Source organism: Sabethes cyaneus, chromosome 2 (assembly GCF_943734655.1).
Source record: "Sabethes cyaneus chromosome 2, idSabCyanKW18_F2, whole genome shotgun sequence".
NCBI classification, from domain to species: Eukaryota; Metazoa; Arthropoda; class Insecta; order Diptera; family Culicidae; genus Sabethes; species Sabethes cyaneus.
The window spans coordinates 62229444-62255879 of record NC_071354.1 but is presented as its reverse complement, the minus strand read 5'-3'; the positions used below and the strand labels follow the sequence as shown (position 1 = coordinate 62255879).

At 38.4% G+C, this 26436-nt stretch overlaps 1 protein-coding gene across 8 annotated transcripts in view; it reads left to right on the top strand.

The window, feature by feature from the left end:
* The window catches only part of LOC128738196 (trehalase), a 60315-nt gene that overhangs the window by 22562 nt on the left and 11317 nt on the right, over nucleotides 1-26436 (top strand). Inside the window, exon 2 of one of the 8 annotated variants that reach the window (XM_053833144.1) lies at nucleotides 20012-20050. The exons of 3 other annotated variants lie outside the window; for them this stretch is intronic. In XM_053833144.1, coding sequence (XP_053689119.1) covers nucleotides 20012-20050 — 39 coding nt within the window. Of the gene's footprint in view, nucleotides 1-19103; nucleotides 19221-20011; nucleotides 20051-26436 lie in introns of those variants that run through there. 4 more of the 8 variants (XM_053833146.1, XM_053833142.1, XM_053833143.1 and 1 more) reach the window with 4 other exon arrangements.

Sequence of the window (26436 nt, the reverse complement as noted above, 5' to 3'; positions counted from 1 at the left end):
ATAAAATTCACCGTAAACAGCATTTTGTGTGATAGAATTACTCTCGGATCCCGTTCTACAGCAAAAATAGATAGGCGATTCTACGTTTCATAATTGTTCATAACAGATTATTACCTTCTACTAGCAACTCTGTTCTCGTCGTGAAAGTACTGAAATCGTTAAAAAATGCAACTGGACTCTGACGACCTTCACCTAAAATAAGGTGTTATGCTAACTATCAACTTTACGTTTGAAACGAATATTTTTGTGAAAACAAACCAAGCGAGGCATATTCAGTGTTGAGGTTATATTCAAATACAAAAGCGCAAGTAGGCGAACATTAACAAATTAATTTTTATTCATTGTTGGACCAGCAATATGGCAAATAAACTGTAACGCATTTTGTTAACGTTAGCACATTTAGGGCCGAAAATTTCAGCTTCAGCTTCAGAGTTTTTGACCACCATGATTTAGATTACTAAATTTGTTTTGGATCAAAAGTTATGAACGAATGTCAATGGCTGGCCTAACCGTACGGATATTCTCTTACGTTTTTTTTTACATTTTTTTATTATGCTATGACGAATTCACTTTCATAAAAAAATTACTGTAACTAACATTTCGTTAGAGCGTCACACTGGCATTACTTTTACTCATAAACTTTTGATACCGTTTGTGTCGATTATTTTGTTTTCGCTTTAAAATATGCTTCAGTAGCAGCTGTATATTCGGAGTATAAGCTCATTCTCTTGAGCATCGTTTTGTGATCTGCAAACAGTCAGATGAGGTCAGATCTGGGGAATATGGAATATGCAATGATTGTTGCATAATTTGCCTTCCTTGCCATGTGAGGCTTTTTTCAATAACGCAATATAATAGACGTTGTTGATCGTTCAAATATTTTGGTAGAACCTTTCCTGCCGGTTGCCGAGTCTTCGGACGATTCGTCCTGTTTTTACCATCTCATCTTCTAAAGTCGAATGAACATCTTTGGCTTAAAACCTTTCTAATAAACAACAAAAAAATCTCCTCTTCAATTTGTTGATTCTTTTTTTATTCGGGCATTTAGTGTTGAATCCTTCAGAATAATTTTTATGGATGTACTTTTTGTAATTGTCATAATTTACGATACTGCTATATTATTTTCAAAATAATCCAAACCATTTTTTGGGAAAATTACCTCCAACAATAAGTGCAAGAGCTAAGACCTTGCTTCGGAATTCGGAATAATACAGCACACTATAGAGACTGGTTTGTTGTGCAAGCAATCAGCTTGTGGAACCACCTTCTAGTTGACATTAAAAATATAGTCAATCCCACAGGAAACGCTTCCATCGTGAGTACATGGAAAGGTTAATCGGAAGCAATGTAGATGCAAATTAGACAGCAATAAATATTGATTATAATGAAATATTATATAATCGGCTATTGCATAAAAATAGTGGATAATTACAATATGTAGTAAAATAAATGCCGATTATAGAATTTAAGAAGTTGAAGTGAAGATCAGAGACAGAAAGACATCTTTCAACAACGTTCTACATTATTTATTCGCAGTTGCTTTTGCTCTTTTGTGGGCTTACGTGAAGCTCATTTGATAAAAAATTGTTCATACCTAAATTCTCAGGCATAATTTCTAATACGGTACCCTCTGATATCTTTGAGATGTCAGCTATCTTTCTTGCAACGTAACTTTACAATAGAACAAAACACATTTTCAAAGTTGTTTGGACTTTTCAAAGCCACTTCAATTCAATTCGCTAGGCGTTTTGAGTCTTTGAAAGTCCTTCACCCGCGTTTAAAATCTTACTTGTTAAAGCTGTACTTTAACAGCAATATCGCTCAACTGACTGAACTGAATGTCAAGAAATTTTCATAACATACGAATCTTTTAAAGGGTTGCGTCACCTTTCAAAAGAACCAAAATAACATTGAGACAGTTTCTACAGCAAATTCTACAGCTAACGACAGTAGCAACCGAGATGCATTTAAGTGGATTCGTAGAAGAGTCATTTTCAAAAACTACGCGAAATTTCACACGACTGTTAAATTAACGGCGAGCAAACTCGCGATGCACGTCACCATCTAGACTGACGCTTTTCAACGCATCTGGATGGGAAAATCAAACAGGAAATAATTTTGTTAACAAAGGTACTGGCTACTGACGGCATAAATATACGACTGACGGCAAAAGGCAGTGTTACAGTGAGAATTGAGCTAGAAGTGATATTTGATAAAACTGACACCTGACAAATCGAAACTCTACTTTGTAATCATACTGAATCATTTTGTTATTTAATTGCGTATAATGCGCAAAACGAGGCAAAGCTATAGGTACTTTTCAGTAATTATGTACATATACATTAATCTAGGCTGAACACATGTCTCATACTTTGCGAGACAGTTCCGAATTTGAATGACTGGTGCCTAATGACCAAACATCCCGGAAAGTGTCCCGCTTTGCAAATTTTTTATTGTGCCAGTTAAGAAGGGCTCGATCACTTTGACTCTATTTTGGAATTTGAAAGTACCGTCTCAGTTCAGGAAAAATTTTGTCTACGACATTTGTAGAACTAGTTATTATCTACAATATTGCTGAATAATGTTTTACTGTATCTTTTGTATTTACGATGCTATAATGCTGCTATCCCATTGGTAGCCAAGTGAACGTTCATTTGGGATTTTAGAGTAGCAGCCGTATAGTATCTATACCTATAAAAATGGATATCTGTCTGTCTGTCTGTCTGTCTGTCTGTCTGTCCCTATGTTCCTTATAGAATCGAAAACTACTGAACCGCGTGAAAATTTGCATGTAGGGGTTTTTGGGGCTAGGGAAAGTTCTCTCGATGGCAAAAGACCCCTCCCCCACTAAGATGGGGGGGGGGGCTCCCATAAAAATCTATGCCTATAAAATGAATTTCTGTCTGCTCTATGTTCCTTATAGAATCGAAAACTACTGAACCGATTGGAGTGAAAATTTGCATGTAGGGGTTTTTGGTGCCAGGGAAGGTTCTTATGGTGATTAGAGATTCCTCCACCCACTAAGAGGTGAAGCTCCCATACAAATCTATATCTATAAAAATGGATTTCTATCTGTCTGCCCGTATGTTCCTTATAGAATCAAAAACTACTGAACCGATCGGCGTGAAAATTTGCATATAGGGGTTTTTGGGGCCAGGGAAGGTAAGGTAAGGTAAGGCCCATTAAGAAGGAGGGCTCTCATTCAAATGAAACACAAATTTCTGCATAACTCGAGAACTAATTAATCAAATGGAACCTTATTTGGCATGTGGGTGTTTTGGAGGCATGAATTTCTTCTATGATGAATTAGGACCCCTTACCTTTTTAGGAGGGGGGCTCCCATACAAATGAAATACAAATTTCCTCATAACTCCAGAATTAATCAAGTAAATGGAACCAAATTTAGCATATGGGTGTTTTTGTAGGCAATTTTTTTTCTATGGTGAATTGAGACCCCTCCCCTTTTTAAACCGTCTTAATGCAGAATGACTCCAGCAGGTGGGGAGAAGAGCCCGCTCATTATCTACGATGTGTTGTTAATCGGGCCAAGATTAACCCTAGAAAGTTGACTGTTTCACTCTCCCTAGGCCCACCGCTTCAAACAAGTGCTCTGATGGTCCCTCCCTCTTTCCCATTCTAGTTTATTTATGAAATGTGGTATATATGGATAAAAATAGAACAATCTCACCAGCAGTCCTTCGAATGGAATAGAGTTGCGTCCTTTTAATTTCCATAAGTGCTTCCAATAATTAGTTTAATTTTTTCTTCTGGTATCCAATGTCCATGTGCAGTATTAACACTCGTATTGGCCAAAGTTTTATATAGCAGGAGGTACTTCATAAGCTAAAACGAAAAAAATAATTGAAATTAACTTATTTTATGCTTACCTATTAACAAGGTCGTGTGGCTCCGCCGTCTGCCCAAAACCTCGATTTTGAGATCAGGCAGCCGGGAATCACCCAGCATCGCACCTTCTAGCTTGGCTACTCAAAAGAGCATTACCAGGTATGGCCACTTGGAGGCGCTAGGTAGGGGCTTGGGATGGCTAGAGCTATATTGGACACTCCTTATTTGCCTTCCCCATTTCATACCCAGTTGTGTTCTACTTTACTGTGGGGAAAAATTGCAAATTTGTATATTAAACTACCCATCCCAGGTAACCAATAAGCATTAACATAAGCAGCAAATCAGCATATCTGACATTTTATACTGCGCGTTGTTGTATATTAGCTTTTTGACTGCACAGGTGTTGTAAATCGGCATCCAAAATTCTATTCAAATTCTTCGTGTCGGTAATTAGCTGTAAATTAGCATTGTCAGCACTATAAGAAGGTTAGCAGTAAAGTAGCTGTATATTTTGCCAAAATAGCATTTAAGTAGCATTTAAGCCGACTTAAATGGTTATTGGCTTGCATTTGAATAGCATTGGTGATGCTTATTGGTTACCTGAGATGCTTTCATAGTTACGTAGTTACATTTTGGCAGTTGCCAAAATGAATCATCTAAGGTTGAACTCCTCAGAAACTTGCAAAACTCGAGTTTGTGACAAAGATCTGCTAGTATATTATATATATTAATATAATATATTTGATCAAAGTCACAAATAGTCACCCAAAATATATCTAAGTCCGCGAATGCAACTTTTGACCAGAAAAGGTTCGTGAGACTGTGAGAGATATTTGCTGTTCATACTTTTAGTCATCAAAATTCAATTAGTCATTAAAATTTATTTTTAATCTTGATTTTTCCAACAGAACTGTTCATCGTGATTTTTAATGCATTTTTATGGCTTAATCTTTACGAGTAGCGAGCATTTGTTTACATTTTATGAACCGTAACTTTCTGAAAATAGATCTCATTTTACTTTTTCGCAATACTAACATTTGCTATGTGAAAGCCGATGTTTGCTATCATGTTAGTATACTAAACAGTGATATCTGATAATACAATCAGAGACAAGCGACAGACAGCCGTCAGATCGGTATGAAGTGTTACCCTTTGCTTCTTTTAGAAAAGTATAACAATCACTGTAACATCAAAGTAAGTTCGCAAAAGTGAAGCAAATTTTCATATTTAATTTAATAGGTTGCATCATTTGAGTTTACATGAGTACTTTCATTATTAATTTAATTTTTCTCCTGGTATCCATGAGCATTATTTAAATTTTCTTCGGCCCGAGTTTTCACTGTACAGTAGGAGGTGTAATGAGCTAAAACGAAACAAATAATTAAAATAATTTATGTTAAGCTTACCTACTAACAAGGTCGTGTGGCTCAGCCATCATTCAAACCTGCAGTTTTGAGATCAGGCAGCCGGGAACCACCCATCATCGCACCTCCTAGCGTGGCTACTCAATAGAGCATTACCGGGTAAGACCACGTGGAGGCGCTAGGCGCTAGGTTGAGACGCTGGCCAGAATTTACAACTGCGCAATTGTTGCGGATTCGGAAAAAGGTTTTTACAACGAACGAGGCACGAAAGCAAGCGATGCTGAACTCCATTACAATAAAATTTTCAGAATTTTTAACATCTCAGTATTACTGACGCAAAGTGAAAATAATAATTTGATCTGATAAATCTGAATCTGAATGAAATTAAATTTGAAATCCCGCGAAACAGTATCAAATTCTGGACGATTTTTTTGAATATAATTTGTTGATACAGCATTCCCGCATTGCTAATTGGAGCGCAATACCAGGCACAGTGAAACCAGTTAAGCATTTCTGGAAGCATATAATCCGTAAGTTGGTGAGCATTTCCTTTTACCAACGCAAATATGTTGAGTTATAGCACCTTACATGCTGACTTTCACCTTCTATTCGATTTTTTTTCTGAAAAGCTCATTAAAAATCGGTTCCGTGGTTCAAAAATTATCAATTGAAAAAAATCTAAAATTTTCCAAGAAGGAACCAAAAGAATTACTAACCTATTTTTGACCTTATCCACTTGATTTTGCTGTAAGTGTCCAAATTATGTACAGCTTCAGATGGGGTTTGAGCGAAGTTGATTAGCCTACACAGGTTTTGAACAAAATTGGAACATTTTTATAAATTTCGGTATATCCTTATATTATAGAATTGCTGAATAGTTAAACGACAAATGACAGTTCGCACCGATAGGTGGATTAATTCGGGGTTTTGTTCAATGGGTTACTAGCTCAGTGCTGCCGGTATGGTATAATCACTGCATTGTTTGAGATGTTGCTTGCTGAAATAAGTGACTTGCTGATTTGTACCAATTGTATGATAGGTTTTCGTCTTTGTTATGTCAAAACAGTGGGCACTTTACCCGGAAAATCAAATTCGAATGTATTCTATAGAATTTTCTTCTTATTTTTATTCATCACAAATTGCTCTATCGGTTAGTTCCAGTTACGGTCGGTGGCTTCCTTCTATTAGCTATATGCAGTGACTGTATCAGCTCCTCTGCTCCTTTCAAGTCTAAAATTATTGGTTTTAAGAAGGTAATAACGAATTCGGTCGTTATTAATAATGATTAATCAAGTATATAATAATTTATCACTGCTAAATTCGATTTTTTTCATATAAATATCAAATATCTCTCATGTTTACTTTCATTTCTGCGAGAAAAGGAATGATGTTATGAATGAAAACCTCTTTGATCTGTTTGTTTTACGTATTATACAGCAAATGCAGTATTAATTTTTAAATGTAAACTGAATTAGACATGATTTCTTTGAAACAACCAACGATAACTGTTGGGAAAACGGTTAAAAATGTATCTCCAATATTATCACTAAGTATTTCAATCACGAAGATTCCTGCATCGCATTAGACTTAGATTGAGGAAAGTACACATTCACTTTCAGGTGAATTGCGCAGAAAACAATTCATGGGGTACATTGTTTCAAATTCAAGAGATTCCACAGAGCTAGAATTATTCCAGATAATGCATTCTTTTCTCTCGCACAATGATGCAGCTGCAATTCATTACTATTCAATCTTCAAGTCAGTAGACAGAAGGAAGTGCCCCGGTGTTGTCTGCTCATCGTAATTAGTATGTATACAATCAGTTTAACTGAGCATAATAATCATCGGTCGGTTTTGCTCCGACGGCGACAGGCGACGCGCGTGGTGGTGCGAATGCCTGCATAAAAATGATCTGATTGTACTTACTAAGTACATATAGGGATCTATTACGATCAGCTGAGCAAATGTCAGTTGTTGTTCGAATAGAATGCTCAGAAAATATGCGGCGCATTTTACTTATCAACACTCTGGTAAATAATATGAATCGGATGTTTGTCGGAGTTTCTCGGAATGCGATTATAAGTTTCGGTGATTGTAAACAGAATTGCGATAGTTTTTCTCTCAGCCAGTAATACTGAAAATGATTTTATCAGACATTTACAATTGCTGCATTACCATAAACATCCGGTGGGTAGTAATAATTGGATCCTTACTTACAGTGGCGATAGGCTGGGAATATTTTCCCTTAGCCGCCGACACTACTGAATACTGATACTCGAGCGGACTCCATTCACTTTTGTTGTTGCGGTGCCTGTGCGGAGCTGACTATCGTATCGTGGGACACCGCTGGATAAAGCTTACGTCACCCAAACGGCCGGGCGGGCGGCTCACTGCTGCTGTGATAAGTGACTATCAGGGGAATGCTGTCGGCGGCGGCGGCGGCAGCAGCAAATTGCAGCAATGAATTGTCATTTGTATGTAAACCGTTTGGCATCCAGGGCAGGGCGGGGGGTGGTGGTCCACAACTACCGTTTATAATCACCGACGAATACCTGATTCGGAACGTCCAACGACCAGTGCCAAGGGCAAAAGGAAGTCAGTCAGCTAGTGGAACGTGTACTAGCAAGCATACCTCACGCTTTGCATTAATGATTTTTCTTCACTTCGTGTGTGTGTCGAATGCCATAAGATTGGGTGGGCTTGATTAATTGGAACTCGAAGCTGGTAATAATTGTGTGATGTTCTTATACTCATCAATATACTAATTTTTATTAAATTGCTAATAAAAAATTATCTCCCCTCTAGTGGCACACGTGAATGCAAAATGTATTATTTTTGTTTTCATCCCAAGTACCTGAAAAAATCAGAGCAAACCTCTCAATACGAGAACTGAAAACCATAGCATCACACATCATTTCGATCAACATTTGCATATCAATTCAGTGTTCGCTAAACGGTTGCTTTCCGTCCAGCCGGCACTGTTTGTACAGCAGATTTGTCATTTTAGCCGAGGTCTTTTCTGGCTTCAGTCAGATGTACGAAAACGTGCCGTCGGCATCTTGACTCGTGCTTACGAACCGATGACGTCTGTTGCGCCGAACACAGAAAGCCGAATTGTTTGTTAGGCCATGTTGTTCTAAAAATTCCCCTCTATTAGATTAGTTTTTTTTTGGCATGGTAGGCTAAATTATTCCAAGCCGACAATCAGTTATCAATTGTAAGGCATGTAGATAAGATACAAAAAATACTATAACCGACCGTGGCGGTCAATTGTTCGAGGGCGAACGTTTCGCCAAAGTGTAGATATAGCGTTTGTGATTTACAAAATGGTAAAACCGAAATTTTACCGAAATGGTAAAATTTGGACAGTTACAATGTGGAATAATATTCTAAAATAAACTGAGTTGTGCATTTTTTGCGCACAAATTTTCATCCAAAAAAAAGCGAAATTAATAGGCAAAAAATATGAAACAATAGAATCTTGCGGCAAAAACCTTCCGGTGGATTTTTAATTCTTCCAAAGAGTGTAAGCTCCAACGGTTGGTAACTAGTATTCCACTATCCAACCCATACGACAATTTGCGCAAAATGACTATCAAGCTGGGTAAAAGGTAACTATTTTTTTTCTTAAGATGTTTTTAGCAAGAAATGTAAGCGCCGCCATGTTGAAGCGCTTAGTATAAAGCCACTTCAGATAATAATATTCAGTACCATCCGGTACCAATTCACTGCATGATTCGTAGTTTTATTACTTTTTTATCTATAGCTGGTTGCGCTTACGAAAATACACTGAATATATGTGGAGGATGAGTGTGACCTTGGGCTTGAACTTCAACAATGCCCAATATAATTACGAATTCCATAGTGAGCCACTGATAACTGTCTGCTTTATCACTTTTTAGTGGTGACACTATTAACACACTTAGCGTTGCACTAACATTTTAATAATTAGAACTCGGAATTGTATGTGCTTTTTTGCACCTGACACTGTGACAGTGACCTTGCGAATATGAAGTACTTGGAATTGTTAAATTATAAAGCACGTGTCCACCAAGCCCAGTCGATTGTGTTTGCGCATTAGCAGCTAATGATAACAACTAAGTCAAATGAATTATTTAGATTTTTTTTATATTGGGAAAGACAGGCAGCGTTAAGGTTAAGGTAAACAAGATGTTACATAAACTTGCTTTTGTTTTAGAACAATGCGCATTACAAAAAAATATATAAAAAACTCATTAAATCTAGTTGATAATTGCTAGTACCAACAAACAACAGTCTATCCAGTCGTCTAGGTGTTGATGCACACATGTTGTTCGATAACAACCATTGGATTAAATGTACATCTAATAATATAGAGATAAATCAATCATTATCCTGTTCCTGATTCTTGTGAAACTATTCTGCCATGTCTCCCCCTTAAATCTCTGAACCGCAAAAAAAAAACGTGACCAAGCGGAACCGACCCCGAGTGCGGTCAAGTTCTTGAATCCGGAATGATTCAGCGGCTGCTGTGGTCGGTCAACAACGGTTCACCGAAAGTCACACGAGCCGAACCGGCTGGCCGTGCGGTGACGCGCGAATCACACACTACTAGCCTTACCCTGGCCTGTTATCAGCCAGCAAACACGGTCCATGTGGCATGTGCGCGCGCTCTGTTTTGCTCCCATGCAATCTAAACCACAACAATTGAACCTTCCAAACCACTTTAGGTCCCGCCGCTTCGAACTATCAGTCAATCAGGATCTACTCAAGTGAGTGCAAGTATCGCAATCATTGTTTCAACCACTCTCGAATTCGGTCCGTGAATGTCTAGCGTCGGTTTATCGTTTATCTCGAAGGTCACGCCACTGCACTCGAATGTTATTTTCCGCTCACTTTATCAATTATTCGTGCACCCGTGCATATTATCCGAGCTGGTGGTGATGCCCTGCCGCTGCAGCTCTCACCGGGGGTGGCGGCGTCGACGGCAGCAGCGACAAAACCATAATGCGATTCGATACAGCGATCCTACTGTGCCACTGCAGGCGGCGACAGCGGAACACGTTTCTTGATGTGATCACTGTCAAGTTCATTGGAATTCCGCTGGTACCACGCCGTCATTCATTGCAACACGGTCGGTTCTGCGGTAGTTCCGCCAGCATCGGGCCAAATTCTGCAACCACTGCTTCGCAACTGGTGCTTCAGGGAAACGCCGTTGACGGTTGCTCACCTCAGCAACCGCGAAGGACACTCTACGGACTGGCCGCCTCCAAGCAGCAGAATCTAGCGTTGTGCCGCCAACGAGACGGAAGGTTAGTAGGACAGTCAGTAGCGAGTGGTTAAGGAAAATTTAAGTTCGCCGTATCAAAATTACCGTCTTCGACGGGTATAGTACCACAGTTTTAGTGGATTATTGACTTAGAAAGTTACTACTACTGTTCAGGAAAACTGAATGCATTGTTGTTTCGCAACGTTTTATAACATCTGTGAACGGATGAGGATCCGATAAGATAATCCGCAGAACTTGAAACGTAGTAAATTTCGACGCAAATTTAACCTCTGCAGTTAAATTGCTTGGCATCCAAATATAATTTGAAATAGCTGAGTGAAATCCAGCAACATCATTTCGAGGTGTTGAAAAACCGCCTGCGGTTAACTTAGTTGGATGAATTCTGCTTTAGAGAATATTGATTTTTTAGTTCCCAAAAATTTGAGCTGTATAGTGCAAATGGCTTGTCGTGTGCTTCAAGAACTTATAGCGTTTTTGTTTTTGCTTAGGTCCAACCTAGGTTCGCCCTAGTTCCAATCGGTTATCAAAACGTGTGCTTTTCACTCTGGTTGCACTTAGTTTCGATCTGAACTGAACTTTTTGGACGACGGGCTCATTCTGAGTGTTTTTACAGTTTCAATCTCGTTATTAACAATACACTGACAAGCCGAAAACGTTTGTTTATTCTCCCGAAACTGTTAGAAAATTCAGTGGTCGGATTGGAATTTTATTTAGAATTTTTGGCTACAAAATAAAATGCCCATCAAAACTCGCCACTCTCCCTAGTACTGTTTTAAAACTGCACTCTCAGGTCTTATCAGTCAACGAACAAATCAATATCAATCATTCGAAAACAATCACACTTCAAACCAATTTGTTCACACAGTAGAAAACAATTCTAATCTTTATTTGATAGGTGCAAACTCAACCATCCTTCAATGAAGGGACATATTTGAACAAAAATAAAAAAGAAAAGCTCTCGTGTTATCTCCACAGATTTAATACTGTTGAAATTAGCAAACGGGCCATAAATTTTCGCACGCCAACGTATCATCAGTTGCTATCAAAAAATGTCCCCTTCTGATCACGTCCCTACAGTGTCAATTAACTATAAATAGATTTTGCTAGACTGCCATTTGGGTGATACTCACGTATTTTGTCTGGGGATATTTGCAATGTACACGTGAAATCCTACCGGAGGGAAGCGGGTTAAAATGTGATCAGAAGGCAAGCAAGGTTATTTCCCCGTGTCCCCGTGAACTATTCTCAGCTTATCCAAGCAATAAATCACTTATGATTATTGACTATAATCGTTTGATTCATATAGAACTACCCTTCTGGTGGCATGCGACGTGACAACGAGTAGGAACACACCGTACGTAACGACGTAACTAGTGCGAACTAAAGCAAAAATCCCATCTGGTTCATCCAGCGCATTTTGATTGACAGTTAAGCAATTTTCCAGTGCAAAAAAATGTTTGAACTGAAAAAAATCCCACCAACCACCCCAGCGGTCTGCTGCGGTCGTTGTAGATGCATCCAAACTGGCTACCCTACTGCACAGCAGCGGGATGGAGCGCAGATAATTGAAATAGGAACGGTGTTTGCGAGACGGGACGTAGCAAGAAAAAGTGCAAAATTAGCTGAACCGTCAGAACTTGGGGACATTGCAATGAACACAATTCGTTTCAATGTATAATGACATTTTGGTTGATTAAATTATGATAATACATTTTTAACCCCATTATTAAGAAACTCGTTTATTAAAATTCATTGTATGTGCAGTGCCATTGTTATCGCAAACAACCTACAGTAGCTGCAGTTAGTACCTGCAAACATCAACTCATAGCCTTGACAGTACGTTCAATATAGGTAACGAAACCTGATGTTATACTGCACTTGCAATAAACGATAACGATTGAATTAGCTCTGCATTTACCACACAGATACACTTAAACTTTTAACAAAGTACCCTAAATTTAACTGATAGGATAGCCTCCGACATCGTTTGAAAATTTATTGTATATTTCTTGTGACACCCTTATGAAGAACATATAACCACGAGCATGCCCAGACACAAACAGAGGGGGGGACCTGGTATTTCAGAAGCATGTTTTGTATTGGAAAAATCAAGTAATCGTAGGACGGCGAATCTATTTTTATTTTTAACCAAAGATAACGGTTGATTAGGCTGAAAATTGCGAACTTCCGGATATGATTTGACCTAAAATCAAAGTTGAAATTGGACTTGAAATCAAACCTAAAATGGGATATGAAATTAGACTTAATACACAGCGAGCACTTAAAATTAGACTCAAATTGTACTGAAGTTTTTGAAGCGTCTTAGTAGAATATGAAAGCTGAAATTAAATAACAGAAGAAAGCTTTTTCCATATTAAATCCATGACCGGTTCCGGGTCCGGGGAGGGTTTCTTTTCTGATTCAAGCACGGAACGGATTTCGGAGGAACTTTTCCCGGACCTGGAATCGGCCATATGGCCTCTGAAAGACATGAGATGATCACCAATCGCTATTTTATCGAATGCTGATGTTTTTTGATATGCGACACGACATAGTTTACTGTTGCTGAAATGTCCCTTTATGGGAACCGGTTCCGGATTTATGGTGTCCCCCCGGATCCGGATGGCGCGCACCATGGCTCATAACTGCGGCAAAGTAACTGATATATCCACAGTCGATGATATGTTTTCAAAACTCAACAGATTTCAAACAAATTTTAGATATTTGGCAACTATATCTAAAAAAGCCATATCTCGGTCCCCCAAGGAACTCCGCAATAACTCCGGGACCATATGGCATATGGCCATTATCTATAGGTATTATGAAAATAGAAAATATTTTCGGCAAAATTCCCAAATTTGGTGAAAAAATATTGAAAAATAAAAAAGTTATGGCCATTTTAGTGAATTTTGCGGTGCTAAAAATGATGTAGACCTTAGAGGGGTTAAATTGCAATTTAATTAGACTTGGGAAAAAAGCCAAGTCTTGAGCTGGAGCTAAAACGTCTTTCTAAGACTTGTCCCTTCTTTATGGACACATTTCGCAGCCGGCTATTAGAGTACAAGATAATTATAGGGCTACTTACAACAATCCTACTGACTCTATGTATCAGCACAGCCGTACCGAGATTAGCACACACGACGAATGGCTTGTTAGACCAGCATCGTACCTCGAAGCTAACTTAGACTTGGAATTGACCTTGAAATAGTACCCCAAGTAATAATTTTAAGCCGTTGGGTTCAAATTTTATAAAGTTTTTATTGTGGTATTAATCATTACCTCTGGTTTTATCATGGTATTGCGCAATACCAGTGATGTTAAAAGCTCGAAATCTCAAAACTCATCAAAAATCAAAATCAACTGTGAATCATGTCAACTTGATCCTATGCAGAAAAAACTCACGCGTGAGTTTTTCTGTTTTCATAGCAAGAAGCACAAAACTCACACATATTTCCTCCCGCTTGATCATATTCTGCTTTGCTTCAACTGCTACGCGGAGCTATACACCTATACATACAAATTCGTTGTTGAATAGCATAGGCATTCTCTCGTGTACGTATCGCACGAGAGAATGCCTATGCTGTGACTGAGCGTAAGAGAATGAATCTCTAAATAAATCGTAAAGTTAAACTAAAACACACATTTAAACTACATGTTTATCTAATTCTTATTAGGCTTTTTACTTTCTAGTTAAGAAAATGTCGATTCCCGCGAAGGAAAAATGTAAATTCTGCCAATTTGTTTGCCATCTTCATTCATGAATGTGTGCTAGCTTTTTACGCAGCTGATGTTTTCTCTGGCGGTTAATTCTCTCTGGTTCGTTGTATGAAATGCCAGCTGCGGAAGAAGTAAGCAAAATGCTCACAGCTGAATTTGGTTTACATCACATAGCAACAGAGACATCGCATATAATAGCGAAAGAAATTCATATGTGAGTTCGGCGCTTCTGATCAAAGTTGAAATTTCTTGTGCTTGAAATCTCATTGAGTCTTTTACTGCTATGAATTTTTCAACACTGCGCAATACCAAGATGATACAAGTCAAAAACTACTTATAACTAGCTATAAAAATTTATTGTGGTTACTTATACTACCATCATAAAACTAGTTGGCTGCACCACATCCAGGCTTGAATTTGCTCGTCTTATTCGTACAGCGGCAGAGCAATCTGGTTTCGTTTCTGTTCAACCGTTTGCTCTCCTTCCGACTGATGCCTGAATACTATCTTACGACCACTCATCTTGCGCAGAAGGAGCATAACTACAAGCAGAGCAATTTTCTTCGCACACTGGACACACGAGACTATTGGCTCCGTATCCCAAAGAGAATATAGGAACATGGAACATGGGCTGAAACGAAACTCCGACAGAAAAAGAAAGATGAAACCAAACTGATGCTCAATCGGAGACAGAGCAAATCAGTAAAGCACTGTAAAAGCAGACAAACTCGTCGCTTGTCGGAGAAGGTAACATCCGACTGAGAGAAAGAGCGAGCGAGAGAGAGAGAGCTAATCAATTATACTTCTGTGCTTTGCTAGTAAAACGCTGAGAATTAATATTTTTTGAAGAGCACGGCACACATCTGCCTTAAGTGGGGCCGGGCCTAGCAATACTATATGGCGTTCCAATTGAGCTTATTGCGGTTGCTTGTCAAACCGCAATTAATCTGTTAGTTTTATAGAGCTATCAAAACGAAAACACTCTGATCAATCAGATTTAATGCTGCTATTGCTAAGAATAATTGAGTGCAACAACGAGATCATTTTTGATGTTATAATTTTGTCGTATTTTAGTATTATTTTTAGCCCGCAAGCGAAAATTCATAAAAGTACAGTATGTTGCAGAAAGACAGTTGTTATCAATCAGTTTTCATGTTATAACATGAAGCCACTAAAATGATTTTGATAGAAATTTAAACTGACTAATTGAATATATTTATTTTGTTAAAACAGTCTGTTTTCGGAAATTGTACAATTTCGATGGTGCGTTGATTTTACCCGCCAATCATATCAATATACATGATAAAATTTAATGCGCATATGCTACACAACTACGGAGACTGCTGAAAATTTATTATTTATTGTACTTTGCAACAATTTTACGAGTTCTACGCAAATTCATATTTGAACATGAATTATGCTGTACTCAACAAAACATTGAAGATATGCCAAACAACACCCTTGTACACCCCTAGTTAAGTTAGAGGTAAACAGGGACGTCAAATTGCTAAAATGCAAATGTGTGTGTGCGACGCAGAAAAAAACCACGCTAATAATTTTCGCGTGGGACTCTAAGAAGGTGGCTTTTCCGCGATATTGTATGGAATATTTTATTATGGTCGCTATAAACCCAATCGATCAGGATGATATGTTAGTAAAACTTAAACTTTTCTGCTCATGGACTTATATTTTCAAGTTAACAAACCTGTTTGACAGACTTAGCTTTTTACCAGAGCGTGATACGACTACCGCAGCTCATAACATGATTCTTAAAGAGGTTATAAAACCCTGAAGAGTAGACCACTTGGTCGGAAGGCAGTTTTATAGCGGTCATCAAAAAGTTCTGCTTTCTTCTGTCATAGTTTTTTTAGCGATTTTACGAAATGTAATCGGACCTTAAATTGGACTACAAATAATTTAATTTCAATTCTGATTTAAATAGGACTAAAATCAGACTTGATATCAGAGTTTGACTTAAAATTTTCTTGAAATTGGTATTAAAATAGATTTGAAATTGAATTCTAAATGAATGTGCAATTGGACTTCAAGTTGAACTTGGAATTATATTTGAAACTAAATTTCAAATTGATCATGAAATCGGAATTGTAATTTAACATGAGATTTCACTTGAAATTATACCTACTTGAATTTGCTTGAATTTATTATTGAAGTAATGTTAAAGTAAAAATCAACTAGAAATTGGACTTAAAAATGTACTTGGAATTGGACTAGATGTTGAATTTCTTGTAAGAACTATAAAAATAGGACTTGACACTAGACATGAAATTAGAATTGAATTTGGAATAATTTGGACCTACAGTTTAACTTTAAATTAGTTCTGAAAAGTAAAGCCTTGAGTATAAACTTCTTTACGACTTGGCCCTTCTTTATCGATAGACTTCGCAGCCGTGTTGATTTGAAATTAAGCTAGAATTTGGACTTCAACTTCAAACTAAATTGAATTTGTCTTTCCGGTTACACGAACTGTTTTAGTCCAGCCAATCTTCGTACGTTCGAATCGTGACTGGGCGGTGCTGCTTGGAATCTACAAGATCGGTGCATTAGCCCCGCTATTGTCATGAACTCTAATAACCGGCTGCGGAGTCCGTCATTAAGGAAACGTCAATTCTTAAAGACAGGGTTTTGGAATTGGTTAAAAGCGCGAAGTGAACTTACATGTATTGAAATAAGTGGTAGTTGGACGGCGTCAAGTCTGGTGAATATGGCAGGTGTAGTAGAACTTCCCTGCCTCGGCTATTCAAATAGTTTTGATTAGTAAAGTAACCGGTGGCCGGGCATTGCTGTTTGAACGAATCAGTTACTGTCGATTCAGCTGCTTCTAAGCGTTCAAGGTGCATTTAAGACACACGAAATAGCCGTTTCATATATCTTATTTTCAGTGTTTGTGACCTTTCAAATCATACGCCACATGTAAACACAGCGTAAAAAATGCTTACAGAATAGAAAATTGGTGCCGCGCGACTAACTTCAATCTATGTAGAAAATTTCTTATCAAAAGTGCCTATTTAAGTAGAAATCAACTTGAATGAATTGCTTAGAAATCAACACATCCCAAACCAGTAGTTCCTAACCTTTTTTCGTTCACGAACCCCTGGCAGAATACCATATCCTATTTTGCTGCGAGTTAAATTTTTTGCAAACCTCCATTTGGGTACCGTGATCTGATTTTTTGAGAATGGCTGAGAACTGAAATTAAAACAGCTTTTAGCGTCTAGTTTCTTCTTTTTCTTCTTCTTCTACTCACAGATTTGATCAAATCATTGATTTTCCATCACTAAACCCAACCGATACTAAGTTGCAAACTTGTAGAAGCCCGACGACATTGATTCGTTTTACTCCATAATTTGTGTCTCACAACGGCACTTGGAGGAACATTCTGCTATAAAAAGCTTGGGGTTGAACACTAACTAGCTAATTAATGTGGTTGAGGAGCCATGGCCTATCAGTCCTGGCCATCGTCAAACCGAGCAATATTACAGCGTCGTACAAACTAGCGCGCAATATAAATTCTACCAACAATATGCATCTGTGAAACCTTTCGCCAATCTTATAATCAGGCCAAGATTACTCTAGCAGCGATATAATTTTAGGTAATCTGCGAGTCAAGGAGGACTTCCTGGTCCTTGATGCAGGATCCTCTTTCAGTCGGTTCACCACCGGCCGAGATGATAGCCAGGAAGGATCGACCGTTTCTTTCCCATGAACGATACAATTGAGCGCTTGCTAGTATTGAGCAGCATTCCGTTTTCTTTTCACCAACTCTCCAGTTGTTGGTGCAGGAACATGGCATCTTCGACTTTTTTGACCTCGAAATAAATCTTGAGGGCTTCAGTAAAGAAAAACCAGAGTCCTCGTAGCAAAAAGTTCACATTGTTAATAAATAGCACGCAGATGAGTGGGCCAAAAGGGCTGCCTTGTGGAACAGCGGACGTACCAATAAACGTACTGGATATTGATTCTCCGATTTCAACTATTAGACGTCGATCAGCCAAACAGGACTTCAGCCATAGTAGTAAGGTGCAACCAAGTCCCATCCTTTCGTGTTTGGCATTCGCAATTTCGCGACTCAATTTATCAAAAGTATCAGAGAAATCGGTGTAGATTGCATCCGTGTTTGGAGGCACCTTGTTATCCGTGGCATAAGTATTAAATGAAAGGAGATGTGTCGTGGCAGCAATCAACGTTGAGAATCGTCAATGAATTGTTTACGATAGTAGAAGACTGGTCCTAAAACTACATATTCGAATAGCTTGGATGCCGCACACAAAACAGCGAGAGCTCTACAACTTTTTTGTCAACTTTTTAGTTCAGTTTTACAAAATTTAAATTTTTAAATTTGCAAATTTCATAAACTAGGCGTTATTAAAAATGACAAACTATCATTTACTATGAAACTAGCATATTCGTTCATTGTGAATAAATGTAAATTTTCACCCGCATCGGAGAAGGTCCTTCCGGATCAATCCACGTTCATAAGCTACTTTGAATTTTCGTTTTCCATAAAGCATTTCGAAAATTGAGGCTCGACCGAATAAAGAAAATGTCACTCTGGGGGTGTGGAAACGACACAGTCCATGGCCACGGTGAACGGGTATGTAAATTTTCAGCTGACTCGAAGAAGGCCGATTCGAGAATTCGATGCAACGGGTGATGGAGCAGCACGCCAAAAGTTATTTCCCCGATAAAGCATCCATTCTAGCTACCGTCGCGCACCGACGACGCCGTTCAGCGAAACTTTATCATCCGCGCGCGAGTTTATCACCCTTTGGCGCGACACTCCGCGGCGAGCCACCCTCCGAGCCGAGCGGCGCGGCGCTGACAAAGCGCGAGAAACAGTTGCGCCGCACCGATCGACCGCAAGGCAAGAGGGTGTCGTTTCCTCTTTATAAAAGTTGAGCGTATAATTTTCGCCAAATTCACTCACCTGCCATACGTGTGGCAGAAAGGATCACGCCGGTTCGGTGCTGAGTGCGGGTGTTGGATCTAGTATACTGCTCTATCGTGTAGGTGTTTTCGTTTGCGAGTGTGTTGATTAGAATATTCGACACCGGGCTCGGATCTCGGTCGTCGTTGGTAGTTAGTGATACGAAATAATTAGTCAATTCATTAAGGGATACAATAGAACAATTTAACGCGGTGGATTTCTATTAAGCTCGTGTGTATGAAGTTCGTGTGTGTGATAGAGGATGATTACAGCGGAAGTCGCCGATGACGAGCGTTTGTTGCTATTTATGAAGAGCGAAATCTAGCGCTGCTGGTGATACAGATCGTTGTGTTATCACCGCCATTTACACTGATTGCAGATGAAAATTAAATGTTGTACACTTGTTAGATGTCATTACGGAACGTGTCACAGTTACCGCAAAATAATTATGTGAAAGTGATAAAATGAAAACCATCGAACAAACCAAATAATTCTCATATAAATTCTACGCATTCATGCGAATGATGAGCATATTGTGTTTAATCAGCCGTGTATTCCGTGAGAAATTCTGTTCCATTTCAATCTACGTCAGCTGTAAATAATTGGAGACAACTATTACCAACATTTGTAATTCAAAATTCAAAACATATTTATGTTTTTTATATATACAAGATCAGTGAAATCTCTCTTTAATCTGTGCTAATCAGCCGTTTACCATTTATATAAATCCCATATGTTCATTCACCAGCATGATCGAGCACATTCATCCACATATTTGGTAGCTAAAAATTCTATTGTTACATGTTATTAACTAATATTTTCCTTCCCGTTTCTTCTTGTTCTTCTCTTTTGCTGAACAATTCAATACAGCAGCACATTGGGTGATACCGACCGCATCGTTACGAACCGGTAAGAAATCCCCAGATCTGGATATTTGCTGCTGCTGCATACGAAAGTTAGCAGCAGCGCACTATTATATATAACCAACCGCAAATGAAACGCTATAAATAATCCAGCGAAATAAATTAGCCAACTGAAAGTTCCCTCCAAGGTTGACAGCAATGGGGGTATTTTTTACATGTCGTTCGAACAAAAAAAATTGCTGATCCCCTGGGAAAACCCACGACACACCTACTTTGTAGTGTGCACTAATGTTCTGGGAATTCCCATTGCTTTGAAAGATGTCATTTTTTGTAACGTTGCAGCTTAAATGTGATTTATTTTAGCATGCTTTTACACCTCTTTTTACACTTCTTATGCGACAACAATATTAAAACTGCATTTACTAGCTTCATTTTTATTTCTGTATTCTCAGTAGCTAACAATCAAATTTTTCTTTTATCGTCAAAAAGAAAAACTGATTTGAAATGTAGTTACAGTCAAACCTGTTTTTGTGCGATTTTTTATTTCCACGATTTTTTACTTGTAAAAAGGAAAAAGTCATACAGGGTACGAAATATGTGTTTTTGTTGCCTAACAATTCCGCACAAGTTGTGAATTTTGGCAATTTTCGTACTGAAGAATCCATGAATGATCCTTTCACAAATCTGCCCTAAGAATTTCCACGAAAACACTCCCCCAAACGCGCGTACTAGCCTAGCCAGTAACGTTTATTGGCAGTTTGTCCAGGTGGAATTGATTTTGAGTGCCAAACACTATTGTGAACTACGAATTATCAATAACACTATAATTTTCGATCGACTGTAACGTCCTGTCTTCTCACTTCGTTCGCTTGCCTTTAAGCAACATATTATACTACCACTCGTATGCTCGTGTTTTCGTTATACAATGTTCCTCGTAGACTTAGAGGTGAAACTATGAAAAAAGCTTAAATTTTGAATCATAAATATCCGGCTCTTTTAGCAGAAGGAATTTCACATCAATTAACCTAGAATAAATTAACCTGCCATCGGACTTTGCATTGAAGTAGCTTTATTATGCTCAAAAAATCGGTTCGGTTTTATCTCGACGGATTCCAGAGAAATCGACTCTCTCTTTATCGATCCTTTATGTCGAAAAAACTCGAAAAAATGCCTCCTATTCGCTGAATATTATTTCTCCAACTCTCTGCTACCGCCTTAGTCTAGTGTTTTGTTCTGTACCGCCTTAAATGTTCTACCAATAATACCCATGTCATTGACAAAGCAGACGAAATGACTAGAGTCGCTGCGGATCGTGCCCTGCATCTTAATATCCGCTCGGCACATAACACTTTGTAGCGCTATGTTGAACAGTAGGCATAAGAGACCACCACCTTAACGAGGCCCTCTGTGTGTTACGAATGAACTCGACAATCCACCCAAAATCCGAACATAGGACTGTTGATCATTCATCGTAGATTGCATCAGTCCAATCAGCTTCCCGGGAAAGCCGTTCTCGTCCATGATTTTCCATAGCTCTTTTCGGACGATAATATCATATGCAGCTTTGAAGTCAACGGTCAACGGTGCGTGGGAACTCTGTACTCATGACCTTGTTGGAAGATCTGCCGTTGACAACCCTTAACGAAGCCTGTATGATAAATTCCCACAAATCTGTTCGCAGTTGGTGATAGTGGGGAAAAAATGATTTGGGACATATTGTAGGTGTTATTAAGAACGGTGATCGCACGATAGTTGACCAAGTTCAGCTTGTCGCCTTTCTTGTAGATCGGGCAGATAACCCCAACTATCCACTCCTGTGGTACCAGTTCATAGTCTCAAATTCTAAAACTTAAGAAAAAAAACAAAAATTTATGTTATCCTTTAGTTCTGCTATTATGTCTAGGTCACAGTCTAAGCATTGATACTGAAGAATAAAATGCTTTCTCCGTCACCACGTTCTCCGCTTTGGGAGCAATTTAGTGTATTCCCAACAAACTTCTTTTTTTATTAATAGCTTATTCAACCGTTGTATAGCTAATTACCGGGTAATAAGCGCTTGATAAGCCGTTATTCAACTAAAATGTGTGTTGGGTTATCCAGTGTTCGGTCACCTCATGATCGTCCGTCAAGATACTCATCCTGACACATTTCGGCTCGCGGCACAAAGCACAAAGCGTTTGTGGAATGCTTTCAGTTTTTGGAAGAACTTTCACATTTCCCGAAAACGATGAAGTGGCTCTTATTCCTACTCTTCCTAGCAGCGCTTTTCCCGGAAGATTTGGGGTCACTGCATCTTCTTCTGTCTTTGTCTTCTCGCGCTCCCGCGAGTGGCATTACGCATCTTTCTACCTACCTACCTACCATCTATCTTATCTCCTACATTAGTCATCATACCAGTCGTTCCGCTGATTCTGTGCCACGTGCTCGATGATGCTCTCTGCAACACTGTTGATGGCTGTTTTCGAGGTATGCCCACAGTCCGCCAGTGGAACTCCGTCCAGTTCGTTCTCTTCCGGGGGCGCAGCTTACGGTCACGACGCCAGGCTGCATCAACCGCTAGAGATTTAACTGAGGATATCTCCAATGCCGAATGTCGTTCGCAACAGAGTTTTGAACACATCTTGGTATGGTAGTGGTTGTCCGAGTCAATATTAGCGCTTTGATAGGATCTAATATCATTGAAGTCGGAGAAGTGCCAAAAGTCGATCAAAACGTGGTCGATCCGTATTTCTGTCTGATTTATTGACCTCTCTAGGAGTTTATGCTGGAAGAAAGTCTTAGGCCCATTTCGTTGGTCAGTTGGGTTGAGCTGAATTCTCCAATCACTAGTTTGTATTCCTCTTCCTGGTCGACCTGAGGGGTAAAATGCCCAAAGACGATCTTGATGCCATGTTTTGGACAGTGGTCGTATTCACGCTCCAACTACGTGTAGATTTTTTCCTTCTTGTTATCGGTACTTTCGGGATGAGTTTTGTGTTATGTTGAAGAACCGGTTCTTAATTCTCAACCTGCACATTTGAGGATCGATTGACCATCACCCAATCATCCGTTTATGCATCTCACCCATCACTGCCCAAGAAAACTGTACCCAGCTCATGTTGCCGATGCTCCGATAGTTGGTATTTCCATCGCTGAACGTACGAACCGTTGAGCCCTTCCAGCACACTTACTGTAGCGCTAAGATGTCGAATTTGCAGCCACATTGACATTGTGGCGGCATTGCACAGTAGTCCAAAAGGACGAAAAGTGGAACTTTTTTGCTAGTATCTTTTGCTTTCATTTTATCATTTACGGTCTCCTGAACTTTTGTTCGTATGAATATCCCCCTAATCTAAAACTGTCAAAAGTTAGTCATCGCTTACTATAATGAAAATAAAAAAATAACTTTTTTATGTTAGGAAATATAGACATAGTTTTTTGGCAAAGTTGTAAATATTGTAAAAACAAGCAACTTTGCTTAAGAAATAAAATTTCTATCTTTATCTATCTTTATGAACTATAGCGCATATTCTTTAAAACCTATTTAAAAATTGGTTTTTCATGCTTAGCTTTTCTCAGTTGCATTTTACAAGAATACAATGTTCCAGGCAATTATCGAAGCTTTCAAAATATACGTTTTTGCAGAAGACCGCAAATCTCCGAGACTTTTACTTTCTAAATTCAACTTTTAAATTTCCGTAGCTTCACGAGCCTATGGGGTAAAATGGGGCAAGTGGATTTATGAAATCAGCGCTTCATCTTAAAGCTTAAGTCGAGTACTACAAACTTGTATGGGTTCCGCTTGTTCCCAACCACCCAAATGAGAGTACGGCACGATTTCATTGTTCCGCGTTCGCTAAAGACTCGATACATGTCCTTTTTTGTGTTAGTAGATAGACACATGGTTTCTTCGGCGAAGCTATGGAAAATATAAAAGCAAACAACTTTGCTAAAGAAATGATATTTCTATCCCTATCGAGTGCAGAGCTATAGAGCATTTTCCTAGGAAATTCTTTAAAAATTAGTTTTTCATATTTCATGTTGATTGCATTTTACAGGAATATATGCTTCTAGGCGATTATTTAAGGACTCAAAATACACGTTTTTGTAGAATATTGCAAATCTCTAGGACCTTTCCTTACAAAGTTATCGCTTTTGGCTCGTGAAGTTAGGGAAAAAAAGCTTAAATAAGCGATAACTTTGTAAGGAAAGGTCCTAGAGCAATCTTCTACAAAACCGTGTATTTTGAGTCTTTCAATAATCGCATATAACCATATATTCCTGTGAAATGCAACCACCATAAGCTAAGTATGAAAAACTAATTTTTAAAGAATTTCCAAGGAAAATGCAGATAGAAATGTCATTTCTTTAGCAAAGCTGTTTACCTTTATATTTTCCATAACTTTACCGAAGAAATCATGTGTCAATCTACTAACACAAAAAAGGACGTGTATCGAGCCTTTAGCGAACGCGGAACACATAAAACGTATGCTTGCCGTACTCTCATTTAGGTGGTTGGGGACAAGCGGAACTCATACAGGTTTGTAGGACTCGACTTAAGCTTTAAGATGAAGTGCTGATTTCATAAATCAACTTGCCCCATTTTACCCCATAGGCTCGTGAAGCTAAAGAACTTTAAAGCTTGAATATATGATAGCTTAGAAAGTAAAAGTCCCAGAGATTTGTGGTCTTCTGCAAAAACGTGTATTTTGAAAGCTTCGATAATTGCCTGAAACATTGTTTTCTTGTAAAATGTAACTGAGAAAAGCTAAGCATGAAAAACAAATTTTTAAATAAATTTTAAAGAATATGCGCTATAATTCAGCACTCTATAAAGATAAAAATTTTGTTTCTTAAGCAAAGTTGCTTGTTTTTACAATATTTACTTCTTTGCCAAAGATACTATGTCTATATTTCCTAACACAAAAAAGTTATTTTTTTATTTTCATTATAGTAAGCGATGACTAACTTTTGACAGTTTTAGATTAAGGGGGATATTCATACGAACAAAGGTACTGGAGACCATAAATGATAAAATGAAAACAAAAGATGCTAGGAAAAAAGTTCCACTTTTCGCCCTCTTGGACTACGGTGCATTGTAGGGGCTATTTTATGCCTGCAGATGCGCAAGATATCAACTGTACGCATTATGCAGCCGTTTATTAGTCTGATTAAGAAATCTTCCTGTAGCTGTTGAGCACAATTGTACAGCATGATATGATTTTTTATGTATGAACATTATCACTGCGACCATTATTTTGAAGTATTGTAATATTGTCCAAGTTTTTCTGTATTCCGCACTTCGTTCTTTGCAGTATTGCTATTGAGTAACTGAACTGCGTGTTTGAGTGTCGATGTTTTCATTTCTTTCTGTTCATGTTTATTACTGTTCAATATCAATCTTGCTCCTAGAGTCAGGAGTTGTGGAAACTAGCTATAACTCTACTTTGGACTCGAGCCATTACCATCCTTGTTGCTGATCTGGTAAGAAGCTTTCCATTGTTGGTAATGCAGAATTCAGTACGAAAAAAGAATGCAACCGAACATGAGAATAAACCCATGCTAAAGACGTGTGATATCGTTTGAATCGGCCTGTTTCTACTAAGTTTCGAACCCACAACCACTCGCTTGTCAAAGCAAAGTTGGCAACCTTACGGCTACAGTGCCTCTCTGAGTAAATTACTGATCATAGCAATTTCCACAAGAATTTTAATTAATCTGTGCAAAGTCAAATTGCAATCAAATCAACCCAAACCTTTACAGGTTGATTGAAACCCAATTTGAGAATGTTCAAAACTAGTAGAGCCTGAAACTTTATAAAATTTGCATCAAATAGATGCGCATAATGGACCTAATAAACTGCTCGGAGTGGGGTCTTAACAAACTAGAAAAAACTCTCAAAAAGGTTAATGTTGATTGTTCCCATCATTGGAATTCCGGCGGATCATTTGACTTTGAAAAGACAAGAAAGGATAAAACGTAGAAAGAACTCATCCAGCTACATTGTCGTTTCCTCTTTTTTTCTGGTAACAATATTAACATACATTTTGCGTTCTAAGCTTAGCCTGGAAATTAAGGAATTTCGTAGTTCAACCATGATATTTGAAACAGGTATAAATTAATGTTATTAACATTAAGTGACATTGATATTGGCGAAGATTACGACATCAACGACAAAGTTATGCCAGGATAAAAACGACGATGATTTGGCAGAAAAGTTCAAGAGGCACAAAGTCTTTGAAAAGATGCCGCTTAAAGTCAAATATTCCAGTTTTTCACAAAAACCTGATTAGGATAATTTTATTTTTTTTACCAATATGCCTTTTTCTTGCTAATATGGGATTAAATCAACAAAACTAATATCGAATCCGATGGAAATGGTGATCAAAGTCCGACCAAATTCGGAATTCAGAGGAACATTAGGTTGGAATACATTTCACCTTCAATTGATCT